This window comes from Podarcis tiliguerta (genome assembly GCF_965153285.1).
Source record: "Podarcis tiliguerta genome assembly, chromosome: 5".
NCBI lineage: Eukaryota > Metazoa > Chordata > Lepidosauria > Squamata > Lacertidae > Podarcis > Podarcis tiliguerta.
The window spans coordinates 70,327,408-70,352,407 of record NC_139538.1 but is presented as its reverse complement, the minus strand read 5'-3'; the positions used below and the strand labels follow the sequence as shown (position 1 = coordinate 70,352,407).

General features: G+C 41.3%; 2 protein-coding genes across 16 annotated transcripts in view; one reads left to right on the top strand and one right to left on the bottom strand.

Moving 5' to 3' along the window:
- The window catches only part of LOC310677313 (uncharacterized protein), a 728,781-nt gene extending 720,645 nt beyond the window's left edge, over positions 1-8,136 (top strand). For 4 of the 8 annotated variants that reach the window (XR_014511057.1, XM_083440141.1, XM_083440143.1 and 1 more), the window contains 4 exons: positions 27-132; positions 4,514-4,796; positions 5,367-5,597; positions 6,623-8,136. The gene's annotated coding sequence lies outside the window, so the exon portion shown is untranslated. The remainder of the gene's footprint in view (positions 1-26; positions 133-4,513; positions 4,797-5,366; positions 5,598-6,622) is intronic. The other 4 variants (XR_014511054.1, XR_014511055.1, XR_014511056.1 and 1 more) reach the window with 1 other exon arrangement.
- CTNNA3 (catenin alpha 3) overlaps positions 1-25,000 on the bottom strand; it is a 528,228-nt gene that overhangs the window by 42,535 nt on the left and 460,693 nt on the right. For all 8 annotated transcript variants that reach the window (XR_014511016.1, XR_014511017.1, XR_014511018.1 and 5 more), the window contains one exon: positions 6,603-6,695. Coding sequence is in view for 5 of the 8 variants with exons in the window: in XM_083439958.1 (XP_083296084.1) it covers positions 6,603-6,695 (93 nt within the window). In the remaining 3 variants the exon portion in view is untranslated. The remainder of the gene's footprint in view (positions 1-6,602; positions 6,696-25,000) is intronic.

Below are 25,000 nucleotides of genomic sequence, written 5' to 3'. Positions count from 1 at the left end.
TTCATGTTGATGTTGTCCATCTTTAGGAGAGAGAATGTGGTCTGTGTACCCTACTGGAGCCTCCTCATCTGACAAAAAGACTAAAAGACACCCCATCATGCCCACATGTTGCCAGCCACTTTCCTGAAAAAGGTACCCATCACATTCCAGACCAGACTGCTTCACTGTTTTCCTCCCATATGGAAATTTTGCCTCTTCAAAGGCAGGGGCATCAGTTCACCAATGCAGTGTTAGAGCTCAGGTGACTGCCCTCTTAACAGCTGTATGTATTGTATGTGCACCTAAAATAATTGCTACTCCTTGCTTAGAGGAATAATGCCAAAATAATTTTTCAGAATCCATTTTAAAGTGACATACTTTCAGGCATACATTTTCTGGCTGCTATTGTGTTAGAAATTGGACAACTTCTCACTCTTCATCCTGATTAAATCCATTCAGATTACAGGACAGTAAAATAAGTCTAGATTCTGTGTGATACATTAAGGATATGCATAACAGATGGTTAATTAACATTATAGCAATTTCGCTTCACTGAAAAACAAATTCCTGAATATTTTTGTGTATGCCAACCAACATGCTGTGAACTTAGACTGAATTTTAAATACATAATCAGATTAATCTGACATCAGTCCACCCTGAGGCTGTGGAGCCTTATAGAAGTATTGTTCCTCATTCAAGAGAACAACAGGAGGAGGATATTCACTGAGGTCCAGCACCAAGGGCCTTCTGGTGGTTCCCACACTGCAAGATGTGAGGTTACAGGGAACCAAGCAGAGGGCCTTCTTGGTAGTGGCACCCATCCTGTGGAACGCCCTCCCATCAGATGTCAAGGAAATAAACAACTATCCGACTATTCAACTTTTAAAAGACATCTGAAGGCATCGCTGTTTAGGGAAGTTTTTAATGTTTGATGTTTTATTCTGTTTTTAGTCCTCTGTTGGGAGCTGCCCAGAGTAGCTGGGGAAACCTAAAACCTACTACTACTACTACTACTACTACTATTATTATTATTATTATTCAGGCTGCAATCCTGTACCCACTGAGGGGGTAATTCAATCCCAAGATCTGCCAGGATCCAATGGATCCCCCAAGCTCAGGTGGGTCTACAGTGGCATAAGCCCCAAGCCCAGCTCAGCCGGAATAAACATCTATCATCCCAACTCAGAATGTTGGGACAACTTGATTTAAACAATTTTTAAAATAGCAAAAACAATTATGGGAAATTGTTTTGTTTTTTTAATATATATTTTGCTGGCTTCTCACTTCAGTTTCCTTATCCAGAACCCACACAGCCTTGCTAAACTATTTCTACTGTGGATTTATTTTTAAATATTACTGAACACAAAAGTGAACAAAAGAAAATCCCTCTCAAATAGCCCTTCTCCAAAAGGACATATAAAATAAATCATGATTCTGGTGCAGGGAGCATGTGGGGTCAAAGAAGCCTGTTAAATTCAAGTGTAGCAGAGCTGTTTGGAGACTACAATGCATCTGCAAATGCATTTTCATAAGCGAAAAGATATGGAGGCAAGGAGGTTGAAGGGCAAGCAGGAGCTACTGTGAAATCATGTCAGGCATCTTCTGCATAACAATCCTATCACTACAAGAGTTCTCAAAGTTACACAAACAGCTTGTCTGTGAATCCAATTTTATATGTAAAATATAAAATATCTGTTTGGTTCTCACTGTCAAAACAAAAATACAAACCCTTTGTCTTCTCACCTATGCATCTGCTTATCCATTTAAATTAGGCTCTTAATCCCATTCAGGAGTTTTGGATACACTGCTGGGCTTAGTGTCACAATAAGGTCCAGTATACTATGAGATCACTTCACTACATTAAATATCTTAGGTGCTTGATCAGTTAATACCATTCCATACCATAACTTCAAAGTAGAAGGTTGAGTGGTGAAGAGAAATGCACAAGTTAAGACCATTGTAACTTGAAAATGGCTCAGTTTGATTTTATATATACCGTATTTTTTGCTCTATAAGACTCACCTTTTCCCTCCTAAAAAGTAAGGGGAAATGTGTGCGCGTCTTATGGAGCGAATGCAGGCTGTGCAGCTATCCCAGAAGCCAGAACAGCAAGAGGGATTGCTGCTTTCACTGCGCAGCGATCCCTCTTGCTGTTCTGGCTTCTGAGATTCAGAATATTTTTTTTCTTGTTTTCCTCCTCCAAAAACTAGGTGCTTCTTGTGGTCTGTCTTATAGAGCGAAAAATATGGTAGTTTTGCATGCTTACTTTATTGTTTGTAAAGGTAAAGGGACCCCTGACCATTAGGTGCAGTCGTGGACGACTGGGGTTGCGGCGCTCATCTCGCTTTATTGGCCAAGGGAGCAGGCGTACAGCTTCCGGGTCATGTGGCCAGCATGAAAAAAACCCGCTTCTGGCAAACCAGAGCATTGCAATGAAACGCTGTTTACCTTCCCACCGGAGCGGTTCCTATTTATCTACTTGCACTTTGATGTGCCTTTGAACTGCTAGGTTGGCAGGAGCTCACCCCATCACGGGGATTCGAATCACGACCTTCTGATCGGCAAGCCCTAGGCTCTGTGGTTTAGACCACAGCGCCACCCGCGTTACTGTACTGTAAATGTTTGAATGTGTTTTCTGGAATGACTTCTATTGTCTCTTGAACTTGAAACCAGCCACCACCACACCATTGTCTAAAAACCACCAAGCTTCCCCATTTACCATTTAATGCACAGTTCAAGAATCACTGTTATCTATACCCTGCAATCCATCCTAATGCATAGTAAACTATGAAATTTACTTCAATGGGAGTCAGTGGTGGCCACCAACTTGGATCACTTAAAAAGACAAATTTAATAAATAAAAAATCAAATTTAAATTATATAAAATTGAAGGGCAATTTTTAAATACAAATTCATGGAGGACAAGGATGGCTATGTTCTACCTCCACTGGCATAGGCTTTAGGCCTGTGAATACCAGGTGTGGGTAATCTTAGGCGGACCAAGTGCTGTTGTGCACTTGCTTGTGGGTTATCCCATCAGACATCAGACTCCTGAGGGAACAAGATACTGAACTAGATGGGCCAGTGGCTTGCCCCAGGAGGGCTGTTGTTACGTTCCTGTGCCACTATTGCCATGTTGGCACCACAATTTGTATTCCCCACCAACAGACTTTTCCATATGGGAGCTTGAGCACACATGTACAATGAATGATGCAGTCCTAATGGGAGTGGCATGGCATCATTCAGTAGTAACAGTAGGCAGTGAGTACCATATACAGACAGTTGGCAACAGGAAGAGAAGCAGCAGACCTTTTCCTAGGCAAATTCTCAGCCTCCGGACTGAAACCCAAATCTGAAACCATAGTCACTCTCAGCCGAAACTACCTCACAATGTGGTTATGAGCATAAAATGGGGAGGCAGGAGGAGAATTATGTTCACCACCTTGGGCTCCTTTGAGGAAAAGTGGGATATAAATTCAATTAATGAACAAATCTTGTCAGCATCCCTTCCTGCAATTTCACCCATTTTTCCAAATTACAGTGGTGCCCCGCAAGACGAATGCCTCGCAAGACAGAAAACCCGCAAGACGAAAGGGTTTTCCGTTTGCAGAGGCGCTTCGCAAGACGAATTTCCCTATGGGCTTGCTTCGCAAGGCGAAAATTGACGAAAATTCTTGCGATTTTTTTTCGCTCCAAAACCCTTTTTTCTGAAGCGCTAAGCTGCTAAAAGCATTTTAGCAGCAAAACCGCTAATCCCTTAAGCCTTAAAAAGCCGTTTTTAGCCCTTAAACTGTCAATAGCGCTAATAGCGCTAATCCGCTAATGGGCTTGCTTCGCAAGACGAAAAAACCGTGAGACGAAAAGACTCGCGGAACGGATTCTTTTCGTCTTGCGAGGCACCACTGTACACCAACAATTATTCCACATGGAAACTATTTTAAGGAAATCCCTTATTTATCTCAAACTCCAAAGGTAATAGTTTTAAGGCACAATTCAGACTAAATTGGGCAGCAGTGGTATCTTAATTGCCAAGTGTTTTGTTTAGTTTAGGAATAATTGTGTTATGTATGGCCTGTGTTTGCCTGAGCTTGAGTCTGAACTAAGGATTCTTAGCCCAATACATATCCAATCACAGAATGTTTCAGGATTTGGGCTACAGCCATTGGCCCTTAAATGCTTTATGATTCGAAGCTTGGAGTTTAGACACATTGAGAGTGGAAGTGGCCCAGGCCTTCAGAAAAGTATATAAGCAGCTGCTTTGCCCCAGTTGTCCAGTTCTTTTAGTTCAGTAAAAGTTATCACTGTGTCTTGCTTTATGGGAAGCCACCTACCCTTCATATCATTTCACACAGTGTGTTTTAAGAACACTGGAAAGTCACAGTTAAACCCTGGGGAATTACGGTAACTGATTTTAAATATTTGCACTGTTCCTTTAGAATATTGATACATTTTTTTCCAAAGTCTAACATAATGAATTGAAGAAAGAGTAGGTATAATCACTTATGCCCTGATTATCTGCATTCATTCTATACAGAGACTGCATGGAAGTTGCCAACATTCTGTTACTATTGGACACCATTGTGGAAGCAATGAACGCTCTGAACGCTCTTTCACCTGAGCAGAAGAAGACTTTGCTCCTGGAGACTGTGTAGAAGACAGCTGTTGATCAGGACAGGTGCTTTGGGCAGCTGCCAAAGCATAGTGCAAAAGGGCATCACCCATTTGGCATCTGTTCAGCAGCCATCTGGCCAGTTTGGATGTTTATCCAACTTTATGTCATTCCTTGCACAGAGAAAATTGTACTTGTGCAGCAGCAGGTGAGCTAATCCCAATGAGTGGTAATTCTCAAGATAGTACGTACAGGCTCCTAGGAGAGCATATATATCTCAGATTATGGCTGGCTGGGTTGCTCGCCTTCTATAAAGTTGCTATTGCAATCTGAGAAGACTGTCGTTTTATTGCTAGAAAGGCACTGCAACTTAAAAGCCAAAAGGGGGTTTGCTACTTTGACTGGTACCGTTCCTACTGTTTTGTTTCAGTTTCTGAAAATTTAATGAATGATAGGGTAGCAAACTGTTATCTCTTGTATATTAACTAAGGTGCATCCCATAATAACAGGAGTTAATATTATTAAAATGATGTCCCCAGAGACTATTTAAAATAAAAGGAATTGTGGTATCTGCATTGTACACAAGTTTAGACGTGTGTGTGTGTGTGTGAGAGAGAGAGAGAGAGAGAGAGAGAGAGAGAGAGAGAGAGAGATTTTTCCAGGATGCAGAAAACCTTGGCTTATTGTAAACAGGATAAACAATTCAACTGGCAAACCCTGACATTCAGCTGTCATTCTTCTGATTGTCTTCCTGGAATGGTGGGTCTCTCTGATGTAGGGAACTGGAACTGATAAGGTCTTAACAGAAGCAGCATGCAAGGAACAAGGGTGTGGACGCAAGATGGAGGGTGCTTGTTTCTTGCTTTTAGCGCTCAGAAAACTCTATTTTTGTTCACAATGGGACTGCAAACCCAGAGGAAATCAAGCTGCAAGAAGGAGCATCTGGAACTACACCACTTGGACTCTCTTTTTCTGAAACAGCTGCTTTACATCTATAGCTGCGGGCAAGGTAGTGGGTGCATGCTTTATTTATTCAAATATTTCTATCCCATCTTGTATCACTTGATGTCAGGGAGATCAAGATATAAATTACATAAAAGGGGTGACTAAGCTGTGGGCCAGATTCAGCCCACCAGCCCCCACAGCTTTATCTCCTGATCTCAGCAGTGAGATTGGAAGATAAAGTGTTTTCTCGATTCTTTGGATTTTGCATTCTGCACCATACCTACCCTAAAGCTGAGAGGGGGCAGTCCTGGAAATTCTGCTTTTTACCTTTCACATATCTTTCTGTGAAGTGTAAAAGATTGTGCTACCACCCCTCCACCCCACCCCGCTTCTCAGAACTATGATTGGAAAGGTTGGAAATGTCGCCGTTTGCTCTCCAAAGGTTGTCTTCCCCACTCCACTCCCAAGCTGTGATGGAGAGAAGTGGAAATGCTACCTTTTACTTTTCACAGTAAAATAGTTCCCAATGAAATTTTATATTTCATGTTCCATTAAAACTGAATATGACACTACAGTATCTGTCAGATTCACAAATACAGATGTACTCCCTTCATGGGAGATTTCACATTGCCTAGTTATCTGAGCAATGTAGGTTAGCCTAAATTCTGGGAGTGTGAAGAGTCTCCATAAGAGCCAGGCTGCAAGGAGAGAACTACAACAAAGCAGCACTAGCCAAACTGTTTAAAACTAGTTTCCTTTTGTATTCGAACAACATACAAGAATATGAACACTCAATAATAACAATCAGCCCTTCAAGGAATGAGCACCTTCCAATTTTGAGTGGGCATTTCACAAGCAAATTGAATACACACACACCAGCATTGAGAACTTCAGCCTTTTCTCACTCAGTTCATAACTAATTTCACTCTGGATCTCATATGCTTTTCCCAGAAATCTACTGGAGAAAGGAGTTAATATTTTGGCATTATTCATGATAAGACTCCTTAAAGGACAAACAATACAGGCAGTTTGATCAACTATTTTTGAATAAAATGGCGTTGGTACATACCCTGTCTGTTTTCCCTTCAGTTTGAGTACTGGTGCGGCTGTGTGCATCATGATCGTCTTCAAGATCAGAGACATCTTCAAGTTCTTCTGGGGTCTGTGAAAAGAACATGACATTATTCTTATGCATGAACTTTAAAGATGTCATACACCTGTGACAGAATACCAGACTTCCGCCTGGACCTAATGTAGGTGGCATATTGCACCCACTTCTACAATGAATGCACATGTAAGAAAAATGTGAAGAATTCAAGAACATGAGCTATTATATCAGCCTATTTAACTATATATATAATTATATAACTGAATGTGTACAGCCAGACTGTTTTACTCCCATATTTTGCACTAATCATTCCTAATTTTCTTGGATGTTATCTTTGTGACAGTTATGCATACACAATGCAGTGTTGCTTATCACAATGCTATCACAGAATGGTTTGTGATTATTAAAAACAAATGTTACAAAGTAACCTATGAGACTTGTAAAAGGAAGCTGATTTCACCACATTATCCTAATAATTCGTTAGGATACATATTAGAGTTACGTGTGTGCAAATGACCTCTCGCAATTCTCCAGAGAAATTGGGACCATGTCATCAGCTGGAGGTCAGGTGACCAGTGCTGCCTAATCATGTTGTCCACTTCTGTTTAATAATTGACTAACATTTCAACAATATCTGCTGCCTTCTCTGCTATATCTCTGTACCAAAAGCACACAGCCTCATCTTCCACTAAGGCGTGTGTGCTGCTATTGTTGTTTTGACATCTGAGCAGCTGAAAGTGTCCATTAGCATTCCGTAAGTCTTTAGTTGTTGAGGTTAGGCCTCAACTGAAGTTAGACCGCTTACAACCAATAAAAATTGATAATGAAAAACTCTGCTGGCATTTGCCACTTTCTTTCACCTGTCCCACCCATTTGCTCTAATTTTGGGGTAAATTTTGCAAAAACATGGGGTGGTATTCAACTTTTACTCAGAATAAACCAAATGAAATTACTAGACCTCACTTAGTCATTTTCATTAATGTCATTTGGTCTACTCTTAAGTAAAAAATTGTTGAATACCACCCATAGTTCATCAGCTAGACACCTTGATTTAATCTGATACCTCATTTGTCTCTCTCAGACCATAGCAAGTGTTCCAAAGCCTGACTTTGCAAACACATATTTAGTTGTGCTCCTTATTGCTTCATATTAATTGCATGTTATTTGATATAGTCAGTTAAGTGACCCAACTCTTTTTTCCTGGGATTAAAAGACACTTGCATTTTCCAAGAAAGCTCCCTATATTTTGAAGTTAGAATTCAAATGCCAGACCTGTATGATGAGAACGTCTGTGTAGGTCTGCCTCTAATCATTTATTTATCCGCACATTTTGAGTTGTGCATTACCAAACACTCACCCTTATTTGCATAGAAACAGACTGCATTTATTCAAATTGCTTTTAAAGGTGAATATAACTTTATATTGAAAGAGTGATTGCTCATAAAGATTGTATGTGCTGAATTCTGAGCTAACAAGGAATTGGGTTTGACTACAATTGCCCTGTGTTTACCTGTTCTTAGTTTGATTTATGAATACCAAAAGGCCAAACAGTATAACTCAGAGCTTTCCAAACTTTTCATGTTGGTGAGACACTTTTTAGACGTGCATCATTTCGCAACACGGTAACTCAGTTTTACTAGCAAACCAGAGGTTAAACTAGCCCCTTTCCTGCCCCGGGAAGAGCACGGGGAGCATTTCCAGGACACACCTACACACTACCGTGTCACAACACACAGTTTGGAAAGCTCTAGTATAGCTTGTGCTGGCTATACTAGAAGTAAAACTGGAAGTAAAACTGGTTTCTAGAACAACCAAGTCTAGCAAGAACCTGTTTGCGCAAACATCTCTCATAGCTTGTTTGAAACATGCAGAATGGAACACTTTCTAGTAGTTTATGCATTGTTTAGAAAAATATGCCCAGGTGACCCAAATGCTAAAATAAGTTAGTGCTGAGGTGGTGATTCTCATGTTTGGAAACCACCACAAGTCTTTTAAAAATCACCACCACCACAGGCTTTTTATTCCAAGACAGAGAATCCTGGATGGCCTCACTACACCGAAAAATATATAAGCTTTTGTGTGACATCTACAGAAATTCTGACCACAACAAGCTCTAATGACAAATTAGAACTAATGGTTGAACTAATTAAATTCTAGATGAAATAGTTTTATTACAGACATATACACACTTGCTTTCATTTGTCATTTTTCACTCCTGTCACCTAATTTTTGTATAGTGCAGCTGGCGCTGCTGAGAGCTATAGCTCAGAACATCTGGAGGACACCAGGTTAGGGAAGGATGCCCTATGCTGATAGGCAGTGGCTCTTCAGAGTCCCATTTAGAGAGCTTTCTCAGCCCCTAGGACCTTTTTCCTGGAAAGAATATGCATTGTCCTTTACCTAATTTAGTATTCTGCAGTAATTCACAAAATTGAAAATGCTCATGAAATTGTGAATGACGCATTGATTATACAACATCCCTGATCCCTGTACTTTAAGAGTCTCTCTCCTCTCAAACTGTTCAGAATCCTTCTCTTTGAGGGAACTTTTCAAGTGCTGTAGCAGAATATATATGAATGATGTGGCCGTGTAATTAGTAGTACCGTGACTCTGTCTAGCCCAGTACTGCTTACTCTCCAAGACCACAGTAATTTCCATCCCCACTACCCAAGATCATTTTAATTTACATAATGAGAATGCAGCCAGATTATACGAAAGGCCCATCTAGATCACCATCCTATTTCCACAATGGTCAAACATACATGCCCAGTAAACCAACAGACAGTGCTGGAAAGGCAACCACCCTCCCCTGTTGTTGCTCCCAGGCAATGGCATCCTGACTCTGAATATGCACATAAGGCCAGTGCAAGGCACTTTACTGCATGAAGTGAAGGACAGAGTGCTGGCTCCTAGGGTTCAGCCCTGCTCAGATAAGGAGCAAGAGGTGCAGGACTCTCCAGCATATGGATCTCCATACTGCCAGTAACCCAGAAGTGTCATGGGATTGGGACATCTCTGCCCCAGGACTGGAGTGCCTACACCAAATGCTTCAGTTCTTGGCCAGCACTTGCATCTCTCAGACACACAGCTGCTTCCCAACTCCTGCAATCATAGGAACAGGAGATGAAAAGGCAGGTAGGAACTACAGAGCCACCACTGAAGTTCCTGGCTAGCTGCATATGGGGCAGCTTGGGAGGAGAGAAGGTAAGTACATGCAAACATCTGCTCAGATCAGGGCCTAACTGAGAGCAGGAATGGAGGGAGCCTCCAGTTCCTATACAAGGTCCAAAGTTAAAATGCTTCATTACTGAAGCAATGACTCTTATTCAAACTCCACCCTTCCTGACCTGTGGAAATGGACACACATACCCTTTCTCACAAGTGAACAGAAGAAAATCAGCCTGGCAGTTGAGAATTACTTCAGGATGAGATTTACTGCATGTACCACAATAAAAGAAAATGTTATGAAAATGATATATTGATGGTATGTGACACCAGTAAAATTAAGTAAATTGTATAAGGTGAGTAATAAATGTTGGAAATGTAAGGAGAAAGAAGGGACATTTTATCATGTGGTGGGAATGTAAAAAAGTGAAATCTTTCTGGGAAATGATATATAATGAGATAAAGAAAATATTGAAATATACATTTGTTAAAAACCCAGAAGCATTTTTATTAGGAATATTAGGTTATGAAATAAAAAGGAAGGATGAGAAAATATTTTTATATGCAGTAACAGCGGCTAGAATTCTGATGGCCCAGAAGTGGAAACAAGAAGAGATGCCTACGATTGAGGAATGGAGAATGAAACTAATGGAATACGCAGAACTGGACAGATTAACAGGGAGGATTCGGAACCGACGAGACCAATGATTCACTGAGGACTGGAATAAATTCACAGAATATATTAAAAACATTTGTGATAATGATATAACGTTTGTAAGTTTTCAAGAAGCTCTGTAAGAAGGTTTGATAGAAATATTGTTTAAATAATATGGTAAGATAATATTTTATATAGTGCAATATTAATTAAGAAATGTGAAGATAAGTGATAACTACGGAGAATTATCAGACATGTTGATGGAAGTCTAAAAGAAAAAAGACATGTGATGAAAATTTGATGTTTAATTGTGTATAAAAAAAATTCTTGGAAAATTAATAAAAATTATATTAAAAAAAGAGAGAGAGAATTACTTCAATCAGGAGCAGCCAACTGAGCAGTGCAGGCATGGCTGTGCTGCTGATCTTGCTTCCCAATGGCATGCATTGCTGTTTGTTACTTAAAGAGGGTGGGCCAATGCAATGGGGGAATCAACATGGTGCAGCTGTAGCCAAGATTGTGTTGGATTCATTCTGCCATTAACCACCATATCTGAGGGCAGTAGGCTACCTTAGTAATAGCAGGAGAAGCTACAGGCCCAGTCCTGCAACACAGCTACTCCCTCCTCCAGAGCATCTGCCACCTGAAGTGCCCCCTGAACTCTGCCCAATGGTAGGGCTGGCTCTGATGCCTAAAGATTCATGCCTAACCCTGAGCACACATACTTATAAAACATATAACTGTCCATAGAGGAAAGCTGTCATCTACTTTGGGCACCACACAACAGCAACTGGTTGGCTACTGTTGAAGACGGAGTCCTAGCCTAGATGGAACTTTGCCTTGGTTCAGAAAGAGAATAAAAGACTACATTCTTAAACCACCCTGGTAAATATGAGCTTACAATATGATTGGGCAGGCTGCTCAGAAAATAAAATCCTTAAATTCTTAAACGATAGCTTCATTATAAGTGTATTTGTTTTTTATTATTACATGCAGGAAACCCCAGATTTTACTGTTCCACAGTATACATTCTTTTTTACCTAATCAGAAGACAATCACTGTAGGCAAATATGCAAAGTCACTTAGCTGCGGTGATGGGTACAAGCTTAGACAGCTTTTTCACTTTTAAAAAAACAATCCTCAGACCCTAAAGCAAAGCACAACTGGTGTTACATCTGCAATGCAGAGAGGACTTGACTTATCTAAATCTATAATTTTGGTGTATAGCATGTAAACAGCATGTAAGAAAATGCAGGATTCAATCCTGTCTTGATTCAGTTCTATATTGAGAGGATGTTGTTGAAACAATACGACAGACAAAAGTAATAGAGGGGGTCCACTGTGGGAGATGCAGTCACTCATGCATTTTTTTGGTCTATTATGTAATCTTAAACATACACAAAGGTTGCCTCCAGACTCCAGTATTCTGTGGGAAGGCTTGAAGTGCATACAGTGGTGCCCCGCAAGACGAAATTAATTCGTTCTGCGAGTTTTTTCGTTCTACGAGTTTTTTCGTCTTGCGAAGCACCAATGCGTATTGACGGTTTCCCATAGGAATGCATTGGCGGTTTTTTTTTAAAAAAGGCACAAGACGTTTCATCTTGCGAAGCAAGCCCATAGGGAAATCCGTCTTGCGAAGCACCTCAGAAAACGGAAAACTCTTTCGTCTTGCGAGTTTTTCGTCTTCCGAGGCATTCGTCTTGCGGGGCACCACTGTACTAGAATTTTAGGTTTGTGCAACTCAACTGATTTAAACAACTCTATTGTCCTAGCCCGACCCCCCCCCCCCCCCGGACTTTTTGCCGTTCGATCTGAAATGTGTGGAATGATTGAATAATTAACAGGGAAATGTGTAAACGCCACATAAGCAAATCAGGATGTTCATTGTTGTATAACTTTCCCGCAAAAAAATCAGAATGAATGATAAAGACTGGATATAGTCTAACCTGCATGAACACTGTGCAAGCAAATCAGGATGAATAGACCAAAACGGACAAATATAATTTCAGCTCATGGCAACTACAGTTTTTAGTCAACCTATGCAGAGTTTTACTGACGTTGCTGTGGACTGGATCAGTTGAGTAAGTGGTTGATGCCACATGCACAGATTGACTTCTGACTAGATTTACATTGGTATCACTAGTTAGTTTAGTCAAGATGTTTTTTATATATATATATATTGCAGATAGTACCTTTTCCCAAGTCTGCTCCAAGCCCTATGCCCTGCTGACTTTGCCTTCCAAATGAATGGCATGGATGATCTCACCTAATTCTGCAGTCAATGCAAGGCTGCCACACTGCTACTTAGGCAGTCATATCTATGCAATGACATATCTTAAACAAATGTGAACCTTTTCACCGAGAACTGAAAAATTGCTGGTAGGGATTTTTTTTTACCCTTCTGGAAGTATTTACCAGAGCTGTGAGATGTTCTTTTGAATATATTTTGCCAAAGCTCTTGGCAAATTCTTGGTGAATCCAGAGTTCTTGTTCAGTGAAAACTCTGAAATGTTGAGGGTTTATCAAGACTCCGTGTAAGATTTAGTTATCTCATCTAAGCAACTTTTTGACAATGCATAAATTCTGTAAGAGTCAATTAATATGCATTTCCCCGCAGGGTCCAATCTTCATCTGTACTAGCTTTTCCGTTATTCACCAGTGACCCTATTGCTGGAAGAGCAATATGTCCTATAAAAATTAACAAGTAACATTCTGTATTTTAAGCATTAAAAATGCTGCCTCATTGACAATATTGAACAGATTATACTTGCACTGGAAACCTCAGTCCAACTGCCTAAATAGCCCTATAAAACCTGGGCCCACAGAACTTGCATCCCACTTCCATTGACACATGCGCTCTTGCCACCACCCCTCGACCTGGTGAATGGGGATGGGGTAACAAACGGGGAAGCTACATGTAGTCCTAAAGTTATGGGCCAAATTTTGAGGGGGGAATTTGGAGCTTTGGGGAGGGGGTGTGAATAGATATACGTGAGGGAATGTGTAGAAGATACAGATAGGATGGGGGTGGGCTTATGGGAAACCCATTAGGGGGCCCAAATATGAGGTAATGTATTTGCTTGTGACTCCCTCCCCTTGCCTTCTCTCCCTCTCTCTTTCCGCATTGCCCTTTTTAGAGTGTAAGGGGGCAGGGGAATGCTACTGCTCTTGACTGTGCAAGTCGGTAAGGGGCTGCCTAACCTGGCAGGGGTTGCAGTTCATATAATGAAGGCTCTTGCCTCATCAGATCATTGATAGTGGGATTAACCATTTTAGTTGACTAAGCTTGTATGATTTGTATAATGAGGGAAATTGTCCTCAAGGGGTATGCGTGGTTGAGGGAGGAAATATGTCTTTGGGTAGGGTTGGTCACAGATACAGTGGTACCTCGGTTCTCAAACATAATCCGTTCTGGAAGACTGTTCAACTTCCAAAACCTTTGGAAACTGAGGCGCAAAGTGCTATCTGCAAGTTCAATAGGAAAAATTGGAAAACACGCAGCAGAAGCCATTCGACTTCTGAGGCGCGTTTGCAAACAGAAGCAATTACTTCCGGATTTTCGGCGTTCGAAAACCGAGGTGCCACTGTACTGCTGTTTGCACTGGCAGAGGACTCATCTATTCATGCAAAATGGAGTGTCCGCTTCCCCCTATCCAGCCATGCTCCTGAAAGTTGGGCGACCTTCCAAAACAGTGTGGGGCATGACATAGATGGAGGAGTTAATGAAGGAAGGAAAGATAGAAAATCCCACAGGGGAACTACAGAATGTGTGTAGTTGGTCAAGGGAGACATGGACTCAAAAGGTTTTAAAACCTCTGCCATAAAGGTTTCCCCTTCACTGCAGAATACTGCTCCCCTAGAGACTTGTCAAAGCTTGAGTCTCCCAGATGAGAGAGACTGCAGTATCCAGGAAAGGGACACGGCTGAGACCCTAAACAGGAGAACTTCATCCCAAAACATATTATTGCAGGTCTCACTTGTTAATTTCTAATCTCAGGAGCGTGAAAAATGTTCTTTCAGATTCATTGCCTGTGATTCTGAAAAGGCTATACAGTAGTAATTCTCTCACTGCACGCGAAAGATTGATCCTCCTTCTTTGCCTGTTCCAAGGAAGTTAGATTCATATGACATCAGTGACACTTTATACTACAAGGAGAGAAAAGTACTTAGAAAATGTTTAAGAACTCAACTTTGGGGAGGAGGGTATATAGAAAATATGGCGTATCATTATGGTGGCGTGTCATGGCATAAAGATGTTAAAATCATGAAAGTGGAACAGAACTGTTATAATGTGCAATTGAGCTGTTTAGATGATGCCAAATGAATTTCAATACAACATTTTATACTCTGCCACACCATAATATATTTGAGGTAAAACACATTTTACAGAAACGGTATTTCAGATATGTTTTTCCAGAGTTCCTCAACATTTTATTGGTATTATTTTTCACTACTCTATGCCTTTCAAGGAGTGTTTTCTTGGCACCACAGGAGCAATGGTACAGCCCTTGGGGGGAGAGACAAAAATGACAGTTATTTTGAAAAGCTCTAAAAAAGGACTTCTCAAATAACTTGTCGGTATTTTGGACAATATTTTACATAGGGCTCTACAGCCCCAAGAAAACATTTCACACTGTGCAAGGATGAGTGTTGCCAAACTCTATGAATTCTTTGATACATAAAAAATAAGAAAGGAAGGGGATTAGGTTGTAATTAAAGAAGGGTAAAACCCAGTCAAGGAGCCCTGTGGAAGTATTCATATGCCTGGATTTTGGTGTCAGAAATCAGTATAATTCCTGGACTGCCAACAAGATTCAGCCTTCCCCTTACCAGGTTGCACCCATGCATCCATGGCTCCGGGAGGAGGGGCATGATTCCTCAGCTGGAGTAGGCTCAGAACAGGTGATGGTCACATGTCTCATCAAGCCCAGATGTTGTAATCAGCATGCTCAACTTCCCCTGTTGGTTGGCCCACAGCTTGGATTTTCCAGGGAGCTCTTTGGGACTGACCTTCAGGTCCCCTAACCTGATTGGCTGCAGAGGAGGAAACCTGGCCTGACTGGACTCTGGATATGGACTGCACACTAACATCTGCCATAGGATCATGCACTCCAGCAGGACTTGCTGCCAGGTAGCCCATGGTTCAGGACACAAATATGTTTCAAAATCCTGATCCTACCTGTTTGAGAATTTATTGTAACTCAGCTTATGTTACAAATTCCATGGAGCAAAGTCCCATTGAGACTGTGTCTGAAGCTGTGCTACTGCTGCTGCGCCGGTGGCAGGTTTCATACGTGTCTGATATGCCCTAACCATACAGGTGGAAGAAGCAGACATTACACAGAGCAGTGCGGGTAACAGGACTTGAGAGCATGTCTGCTTGGAATTCTCAGCTCTGTTTTCGTCTTGCTTGGTCTTTTATTGAGAGTGAAGTCCATGCATGCTAATCATACTCTAATAATATTTATAGTTAAGCCCAGTGCTGGTATATTTTACACCTTGTTCACATTATGCTCCAAGCTGCTGTAGTCAGTTCAGTCATAACTCATATAATTCACATCTACCTATGAACTGCCTTTGGCTGAGACAAAAGGCAATCCACCTGATTTCATAACCCCTGCATTTGATTTACAAGTTACATTTGAATAGCACAGCCATGAGAACTGCTGAGCAAGAACAAAAATGCTTAAGGGGAAGTATGCCATCTACGATTCCAGTTAAAATTCAAAAAGCCTAGTTCCATAGCGATGTTGTAGGGCTGATTCACCAGTGTGGAAAGCCAGCATGGGCAAGGACCATAGCATAGTGTTAGAGCACTTGCTTTACCCACAAAAGGTCTTGGGTTCAATCCTTAGCAACCAGAGACAGGGCTGGGGAAAATTCCCATTTGAAGTTCTAGGCAACTGCTGTCAGCCAGTGTAGACAATATGGAGCTAGAACAGGGTTTCTCAAACTTGGGTGTCCAGTTGTTTTTGGAATACAACTCCCATCCCTAGGTAGTAGGACCAGTGGTCAGGGATGATGAGAATTGTAGTTCAAAAGCAAGTGGAGGCCCACATTTGGGAAACTTTGAGCTAGACCATTCATCAGACTTGATATAAGGCAGCTTCCTAAGCCTAGCCTGCCAGGACAAATATTTAGGATTGTGGTATAGAAATATAAGGTGGCAGACAAATGTCTCATGATCTGTCATTAAGATCTCTTTGATCTATTTAGTTTTTACAGCCAGAGTCTATGCATGTCTAATCCAAAGTCAATTTATCTGAATCCAGTGAAACTTACTGCCAAGGATGTGTGACTAGGATTGAAACTCTAGTTTCTTAGAGACCCTTACAAGCATTCATGAGTGTACAAAACAGGAAATGCAAGCAATAATCTGCCCTCTACAGTGATTGTAGTTTGCTCCTGTGTGACAAGAGCATTAATACAGTTCATTGGTCACAAAAGTGACCCATCTACCAGCAGCCATTGTTTATTTGGACCTTGGGCTAATCCTCTTTCAGAGTATTGAAAGAGAAGGGCACATCCAGAACCCTCCCTCTATTCTGCTTTTTTAATCTATGCTTTTGCAAGTTTGGGGTTATTACTCCTTTTTTTAATGTAATCCTGAACACTGGTGAGCCCTCCTCATCCCTAATGCTGTTCCTCTGAAAGCCAAAAACATTTCCAAAGGAACAATTGCTCACAAAGCATTTACAGCACGGGTGTCAACACAAGGCCCGTGGGCCGAATCCGGCCCACCAGACCTCGTCATGTGGCCTGTGTAGCCGCCACCGGCCGCCAGCCTTCACCTTTTATTCTCGCTTTCTTTTTTTTTTTTGACACAAGAAAGCCGTCTCTTCAGCGCATGCACGGCAGCCTACAAGCCAGAGAACGTCTGCCCTCTAGCGGCGCCGGCCGTTCTACACAGGAAACCTCCACTTTACATGCATTCAGAAAACCTCCACTTGTTTTTATATTGAGCGCATGCCATCCTGTGATGTGACAGATCCAACGGCTGCCTGAACCCTTCTCTCCTGTACTGTAAGTCCTACAGATACAACCGGCCCTTTGAGGGTGACCAAACTGCTGATGTGGCCACCGATGAATTTGAGTTTGACACCCCTGATTTACAGCAACATTTATAACCAAAATCCCTATACATGTATTGCATCATCAAGGCTATAATAAAGAGGCTCAGTCACAGAGGCTACAAAATTTAAAGGCAAGGCCAAATCTCCAGGTAGACATTGTCCTAAACTTACCCTACAGTGTAAGCAAACACACAAGCACAATGGCACGAAGGCAGAGAGAAAATTGATCCTATTGCTAACAGTCTCGTGGGTTTGTCAGCTTTTATACCTAAGGATTTTGTTTGTTTGTTTCACAATACCCTTAACACCCGTATGTCATTCCAAATAAATGGTGATTGCATGGTTCTGCTGTATTTTGTTGACCCAAGAGACAGCAATAGCTCTTTCAGAGCCCTTTAAGCCAGATTTTCAGCTCCATTTCATTGCTATAAGAAGCCTGTATGTAATTCAGTGACCCAAAACACATTAAGCAAACATGCCAAGTTCCAGCCTGGACAAATCAATGGACACATTTTAGTGGTACAGATGGATTATTTATGTCACTGAAAAGAGAAGCTTCTGAAGGACGATGAACTGCAGGACACCCTGCATGTTTCACTGGTGAAGCCTTGCCTTAAAGTGACCAAAAAAGGTCCTCACTTCCAACTGAAAATTGGTGGAGTGACCAGGACCTATTGCTGATTGGTAATTATATTTTGTGGTTGGGAAGCTGCACGTGAAGACTATACAATATGAGAGCCTTGTGGACATAAGGATTGGCCTTGTGGGACAATGCATTATACTTGCTATCAACAAAATGAAATGACCCAGGCTTCATCATTTTGTAGTATGGATTTCTGTTCCTGATTATGTGGTCTGTATAATCCTAATGACCCTTTACACTGACCTAAGCCAATGCTTACACTATTAGATCTTGTAAGTTGCTTTCCAAGATCTCAAAATCAACACTACTCCTGCTTCATCCTGTTCATCTCCAGTCATACTAAAATATACATGCAATCAGTTCAGTGAGGTCCAGACAAACAATGAAATATACACAACCAACCATATATTTGAGTCTTCATAGAAGCCCAGGACTAATGTTTAAATAGGGTTAATTTGGACCACCGTCTTGATTTGGAACAGTGCCCAGCATCCAAATATAGACCACCTCCTCTACCTTGGGAACCTTCATGTTGAGTTTGGTAATGATACCTCAAGAGGTAAGTTGGCAAAGGTTGGAACTATACAGCCAAATTGGGGAACACCTTCAGAGCCATCCACATTGGCAAAGCCCTGCCGAATGAAGTGACAAGATCTTCAGGGGTGTCCAAATTGGCAGAGTTTGGAACTACTATGCCAGCAATTGGGCAAAGTCATACTAAAGCCACATTTCAGACAGCTATCTTCATTCAAAACGGTGTCTGGCATCCCAACAGCAATGAAACTGCTGCTCTCACCTTGGGAACCCATGTCAAATTTGGTGACAAAATCTCAAGAGCTGTCCAATACACAGAGAACAAACAGACAAACCATTTTCCAAAATATATAGTAGATAAGCCTCACAGCAACCAGAAACCAGCAGTCTAGCACAGTAGTTCCCAAACTTCTTGGAATGGTTATGCTTGTTTTATTATTTTAATCTGTTTTTATAATTGCATATTAATTTGTTGGGACCTTATGGTGAAGGGCGGGTAAGAAATTTTATAAACAGATAAAATACATTGAAAGCATTTTGGCAGAAGGCTATGCAAGGCCGCCACAGAAGATGGGCATGATGCTTTACCTGGTACTGAAGCCCAGTCCTGCTATTTTATCAGACTGGAAGGAAAAGAAGGGAATGCCAAAGGATTCTCTGGGTTGGTTCACTGATTGGGGTGACTGGTGAGAGACATAGAATGCACAGCCAGTTCTGCATCCAGACACAATTCTAGAGTAGCTGCTCCATTGTACTCATGGGATGACCTAATAGACAGCATCACAACAGAATTCTATTTCTAAGCAGTGAACCTTCTGTGATGCAACTTTCTGTAGTGTGCTTTTGGTTCTATGGAATTGAAAAGTCACACCACACAGCCTCCACAGCAACTCTGCCAACAGTCTATCGGTAAAGGGTCAGCAACAGCAACAACTTTATGGCCAATTTAAAACCCTGTTATTTTGCAAGTGAATATGTGATAAGGGTCGATGGCAAAAGTAATGCAAGTGAAATGGTTATCTAAGCAGAGGTGCTGCAGGTTAATGCTGTGGGAGTTTCTGCTATGAATAAAATAAAATAAAGAACATTTGAAACCTGGAAATGGACAATTTTGTTTCACAGTAGCTTAAACACAATTGAAGATAAATGACAAAGTTTCGAGAAAGCCAATTTAAAAAAAACAAAATATAAACTTCTCTGCTGAAGTATACTTGGGCTGATAGCTTTAGAATATCTTTGCTATGGTGTTTTCCCTCTGAGGTACAAATATGTTCTATTTCTGCAAGGACTATAAATTTCCATACAAATTAGGGCTCTATAAGAATTGCATTGTAATGCTAATTAGATAACTAAGTCCTGTCAAATGGATGCAAAAAAAAATTCCAATAATCATTATGCTTGTTTTTCATTATTGCAGCATATTGTTAATTTCCTCCAGGGCTTATTATTGCTTAAATTAGAGAATAGCATTTACAGTAGGATGGCACTGAAAATGTACTTTTCTTGATGGAGAAGAAGATAGGAGCTAATGCTACTAGCAGTACAATACTGATTCACACAGTCAGCTTGGCTATGATATGAGAGAATCAAGAATAATTGTACATAATTGATGGATTAGATCTAAAATATTTATATTTGTCTATCTCGTTTCCACCAACTTATTTCAGGAAAGCTGTGAAATTCTTGAACCTGTGGTCTAGAGGTAGATTTGGGTAGATGGGGGTAAATAAACTAAGGATTAATCAAGAGAAAGGTGCTGTGGATTGAGGTTTATAAATTCAGTCAATAGCTAGCTGTATTTGGGTTTGCGTACTGTTTCAGGAAACACAAATTAGGTAAATTCACACTAAAATGTGAACTGAACTGAATTTCTCCTCTAGCTCTACTCACAGATAAGTTCCAACAAAGATCCATGGCAATAAGAGTTTATAGTTGGCAGGTTCAAATTCAAGTTCAAGTATTTATTTAGGCTTCCTATTAATCCCAGATGAGAGGCTGAGTAATTCCCTCTTGGACAATCTCCCCATAGGTTTATGTCGGTTGGCTATTTTCTTACAGAGGGAGAGGTGGTGGGGTCTTTGAGTTATTTTATATATATATATATACACACACACACACCTTTTTCGAAAAGCATGATGGTGCAATTGATACTTATTTTCTCATATTCAATGAGGCTTCCTCCCATGTAAGTGATCAGAAGACTGCTGCTTGACAAGCACCAACTACCTGCTACCTGTGCCATCCTTTTATCTATTACTATTCTTTTCATTATTAATATGTTATTATAGATTATTAGATTATTGCTGCTGCTGCTGCTGTTTTGTTATGCATGGGGTGTTAAGGGAGGGGTAGTACTCTGATGGGGGACACGTCATGATCCTTCTGGGGGAGTTTGTCTACCTTTGGTCCCCATCTTACACTCAGCTCTCACCCATGGCCCCCAGAAGCTGTCAGCATGTGACAGCGGCCACATCCCAGAAACAGCTTCAACTGTCCAGCAAAACCAGGTGAGGGTCTCAAACCCTCAGGCAGTTAAGGACTTCCCCTGCATGTGAAGACAGGCTCTGATGAGACCAGTAGTGGGTCCAACAGTCAATTAGGTGGTTTCTGAATGTGCTGTAAGGGAAAATGAAGGGCAGATGGCCTCTTGTACACCTCCTTCTGGCAACTCCTGCTGCCAAGCTGGTGCCAAATGTGTTGCTCTGCTTTTCTTTGGACCACATCAGCGAAGCCAAGAGGACAGTCTTGTCTGGCCAGCCCAAGACCGCCATACAAACTGCCCTGGTTCACGCCCTGGTAAGGTCACTTCAGTGCTGCTAACACAGCAGTTTTACTTCACCACAGAGGTGCACTCCATTGTCTCTTGAGACAGACAGATGTCAACAACACCAAAAATATTGTTATATTTCTAATCTAAACTCTATCAGATTATTTCATGGTATGAAAATACAACATGAACTCTCTCTCTCTCTCTCTCTCTCTCTCTCTCTCTCTCTCTGAATGAAATTCAATCAACAGTAAGATCAACATAACTAGCTCAAAAGCAGCTAGAGCTCCACAAGTGATTGACTAGCCAAATATTAACTTGGTGCTGGAATGAGACCAATGAAGGTGCCAGCTGGTTCTCTGAGGGAAAGGCATTCCATGGCTGGGGGTAATGCAGAAAAGAAAGCCTTCTCTTACACCTCCACGTAATAGACAGCTGGGTGTCATCAGCATACTGACAGCACCCAACTTCAAATCCAGTAGCTTTATATAGATGTTAAATAACATTGAAGAAAAGAAGGAACTTTGCAGTACCACAAACCCAAATTGCCGTGGGAGATGACCCTGCATGTAGCAGTGGGGACAGGAGCAGCCCATCCTGTTTCACCATGTGTAGCAGACTGGGAATGTGCCCTCCTGCCCCTCCCCCACCCTTCCGCTGCCAGCGGAATGCCCCCTTCTCACTGAGTTTTGGCAAAAGGTCTTGCCAATTGTCTTCAATTGTCTTGCCAATTGTCCAGAGAAGCGGACACGGAGCAATGGATGCAAACTACAAGAAAGAAGATTCCACCTAAACATTAGGAAGAACTTCCTGACAGTAAGAGCTGTTCGACAGTGGAATTTGCTGCCAAGGAGTGTGGTGGAGTCTCCTTCTTTGGAGGTCTTTAAGCAGAGGCTTGACAACCATATGTCAGGAGTGCTCTGATGGTGTTTCCTGCTTGGCAGGGGGTTGGACTCGATGGCCCTTGTGGTCTCTTCCAACTCTATGATTCTATGATTCTATGATTCTATGATTCTCTGGGGTGGGGAGAGATGAGTGGCAGTACTGTGCAGAGGAAGCTGTGGGACAAGCTGGGTGCTGTCTCTTACTCTTCTTCCGCCTGAGGCAGCTACTTCATCCAGCTCTGAGTGGAGCAACCGTAACTGTCTCTAAAGAGGGTTCCCAGTTAAGTGAGGACCCAGGGTTTGTCTGAAAGGGATCTTGCAAGCATGTCTTGCCCTACCTTATTCCACAAATGACCCTTCAGATAGCTCAAACAAGGAGTTGTGGCTGATTGTAGAAGATACCACAAAGGAACCGGGTAGAAGTTCTTTGTAACGCCCCAATATGCTTATAGATTGAAAGGCTTCCTGGAGAGGAACTGCATCACTTCCTTTTTGTCACCGTGCTAATTGTTGGCACTAAATAATGATGTACATAGTCAAACAACATTACTGTAATTGACCACTATTGATGTTATTTCGTCATGCTTGCACTCTGATCATAGTTATTAATGTTGGCAGGTCATAAATGTCGCTTGCTCTGAAACAGAGTATCTTTTAACTCTGATTATCCATCACTTGTGAACGTATAAATTGTGTTGACTATGAAAATTGTGCTGCATATGGAGGCAGCAAAGCAATGAAGGGTACACATCTCCCGTTTCCATAGCAAAAGAAAGGGTTTATTTTTAAATCAGCTTTTTGTTGAGATGACATCTAGTCACATATATAATTAGAAACATCAGCTGGGAATTGGAGATGTCTAAGGGGAATTAAATTCCACTGACTATCTATAGAGCAGAGTACATTTGAAAAGGATGGATTGGTGAGGAAAAGATGCTCACAGGAAATAAATGTAGAGTCCTTGTATGTCCTGTAACAGAACCTAGACAGAGCTCTTGTGCCATATTTTAAAACATTTTCTTCCATTTTCATAGGAAAATGTTTTGTATAGACTGTTCTGTGGTCACAGACAGCAGCACTTTCAATTTGTTCTCTTGCCATCAATTGGTTCAGGGAAATCTTTAAGTCGTTAATAAAACTCTCAAGGGATTCTTTTCTGGGCAGCTGATAAACCACTTGGCTCATCATCACAGCCCAAGTTAAACACATACACCCCCAAACTCAATTAAGTCGGTTAATAGCTGGTTGTGGGAAATTCTGGACTTCTTGAGCAGTGATACATATTTGTATCTCAGTGGATCATTGAATATCTGGCTTTTCCATATACTAGATAATACTGACAATAATACTGATAATACTGATTTCTAGATCCCAGGACACCAAAACACTGTCCATCTAAATATGAATGTACATATGATTAATAAACTAGATGGGACCCAGATGTGATTATTTTACCCTGACAACATATATAAGGCTGCTCTGAGGGGCATTTTGAAAACTGTATATATATTGTTGCATAATTCCTTTCCTGAGTGGTGAGACATTGTAGAAGCAATATTCGTCAGGTTTTGGTTTCATTTGTAGAACAGAGGCCTTTTTGGTTATATTTGTTTTATTTACATATACAGAAGTAGAACATGGGTGGAGGCAGGCAATGTGTGTTTAAGTAATGCAGAATCTACTACGGCATATCAGAGCTGTTAGGGGCTTCTACCATCATGGCTGTGTTCTACCTCCACTGTCAGAGGCAGTATTCAGAGCAATGTTTCACTTTGGACCTGCTTGTGGGCTTCCCATAGAAATCTGATTGGCCACTATAAGTACAGGATGCTGAACGATGGACTTGGCCCTGAACCAGCAGGGCTATTTTATGGTCTTACATTTTGACAAAGGGTGGTCAGGGAGATAGAGATATCTGCCTCACCCGCCCCTAGCACATTCAGCCAAATTCCTGCTTCTCCCTCTCTCTTTCCCTATCTGACATATACCACTGCTTTTTGCTCACTCACACCTGGCCCCTCTCCTTACCTGGGCTATTGGGGGAGTGTGTCACTTTCTAAGTTGTGATGGTTTTCCATTCAAGCACACTTAATAAAGCTCCAGCTATCTCCCAACCATTAGATCACATGAAGGATACATCAACCAAACGTCGTGGGCTATCAAAAACTACTCTGGCCAACAAAGAAATAGCCTGCTGCAGTTAGAATATTTTAATTACCACATGTAGGTGAGCAGTTTAAAAATAAGAAATGAGCAGTCTGAATGTGTGATAATGAGGGATCAAAATCAAGTCTGGATGTGATGAAGTGGAAAAGGTATTAACTTGTGCGTACAGGAGGGAATGCATGACAATTGAAGTTGGGCCAAATTGCAATTAGGGTACCAGAGCTCTCTTCTGACATTAGTATATTTCTACATAATATAGCAAAGTGGGAGAATAAACCCAAGGCATGAATAGGAATAGATAGCAGGTACTGAGAGCACTGCATTTAAATCCCTACAAGTAATAACTGTGGTTTCAGAAGAACATAATTAGAGCCCTGCTAGAGCTTGAGCTACTTTCAGAAGCATAAACCCTCCCCAGTTCTCACTGACACTAACTTATCACCATCCTGACCTCTTCTCTAGGTATCTCCCG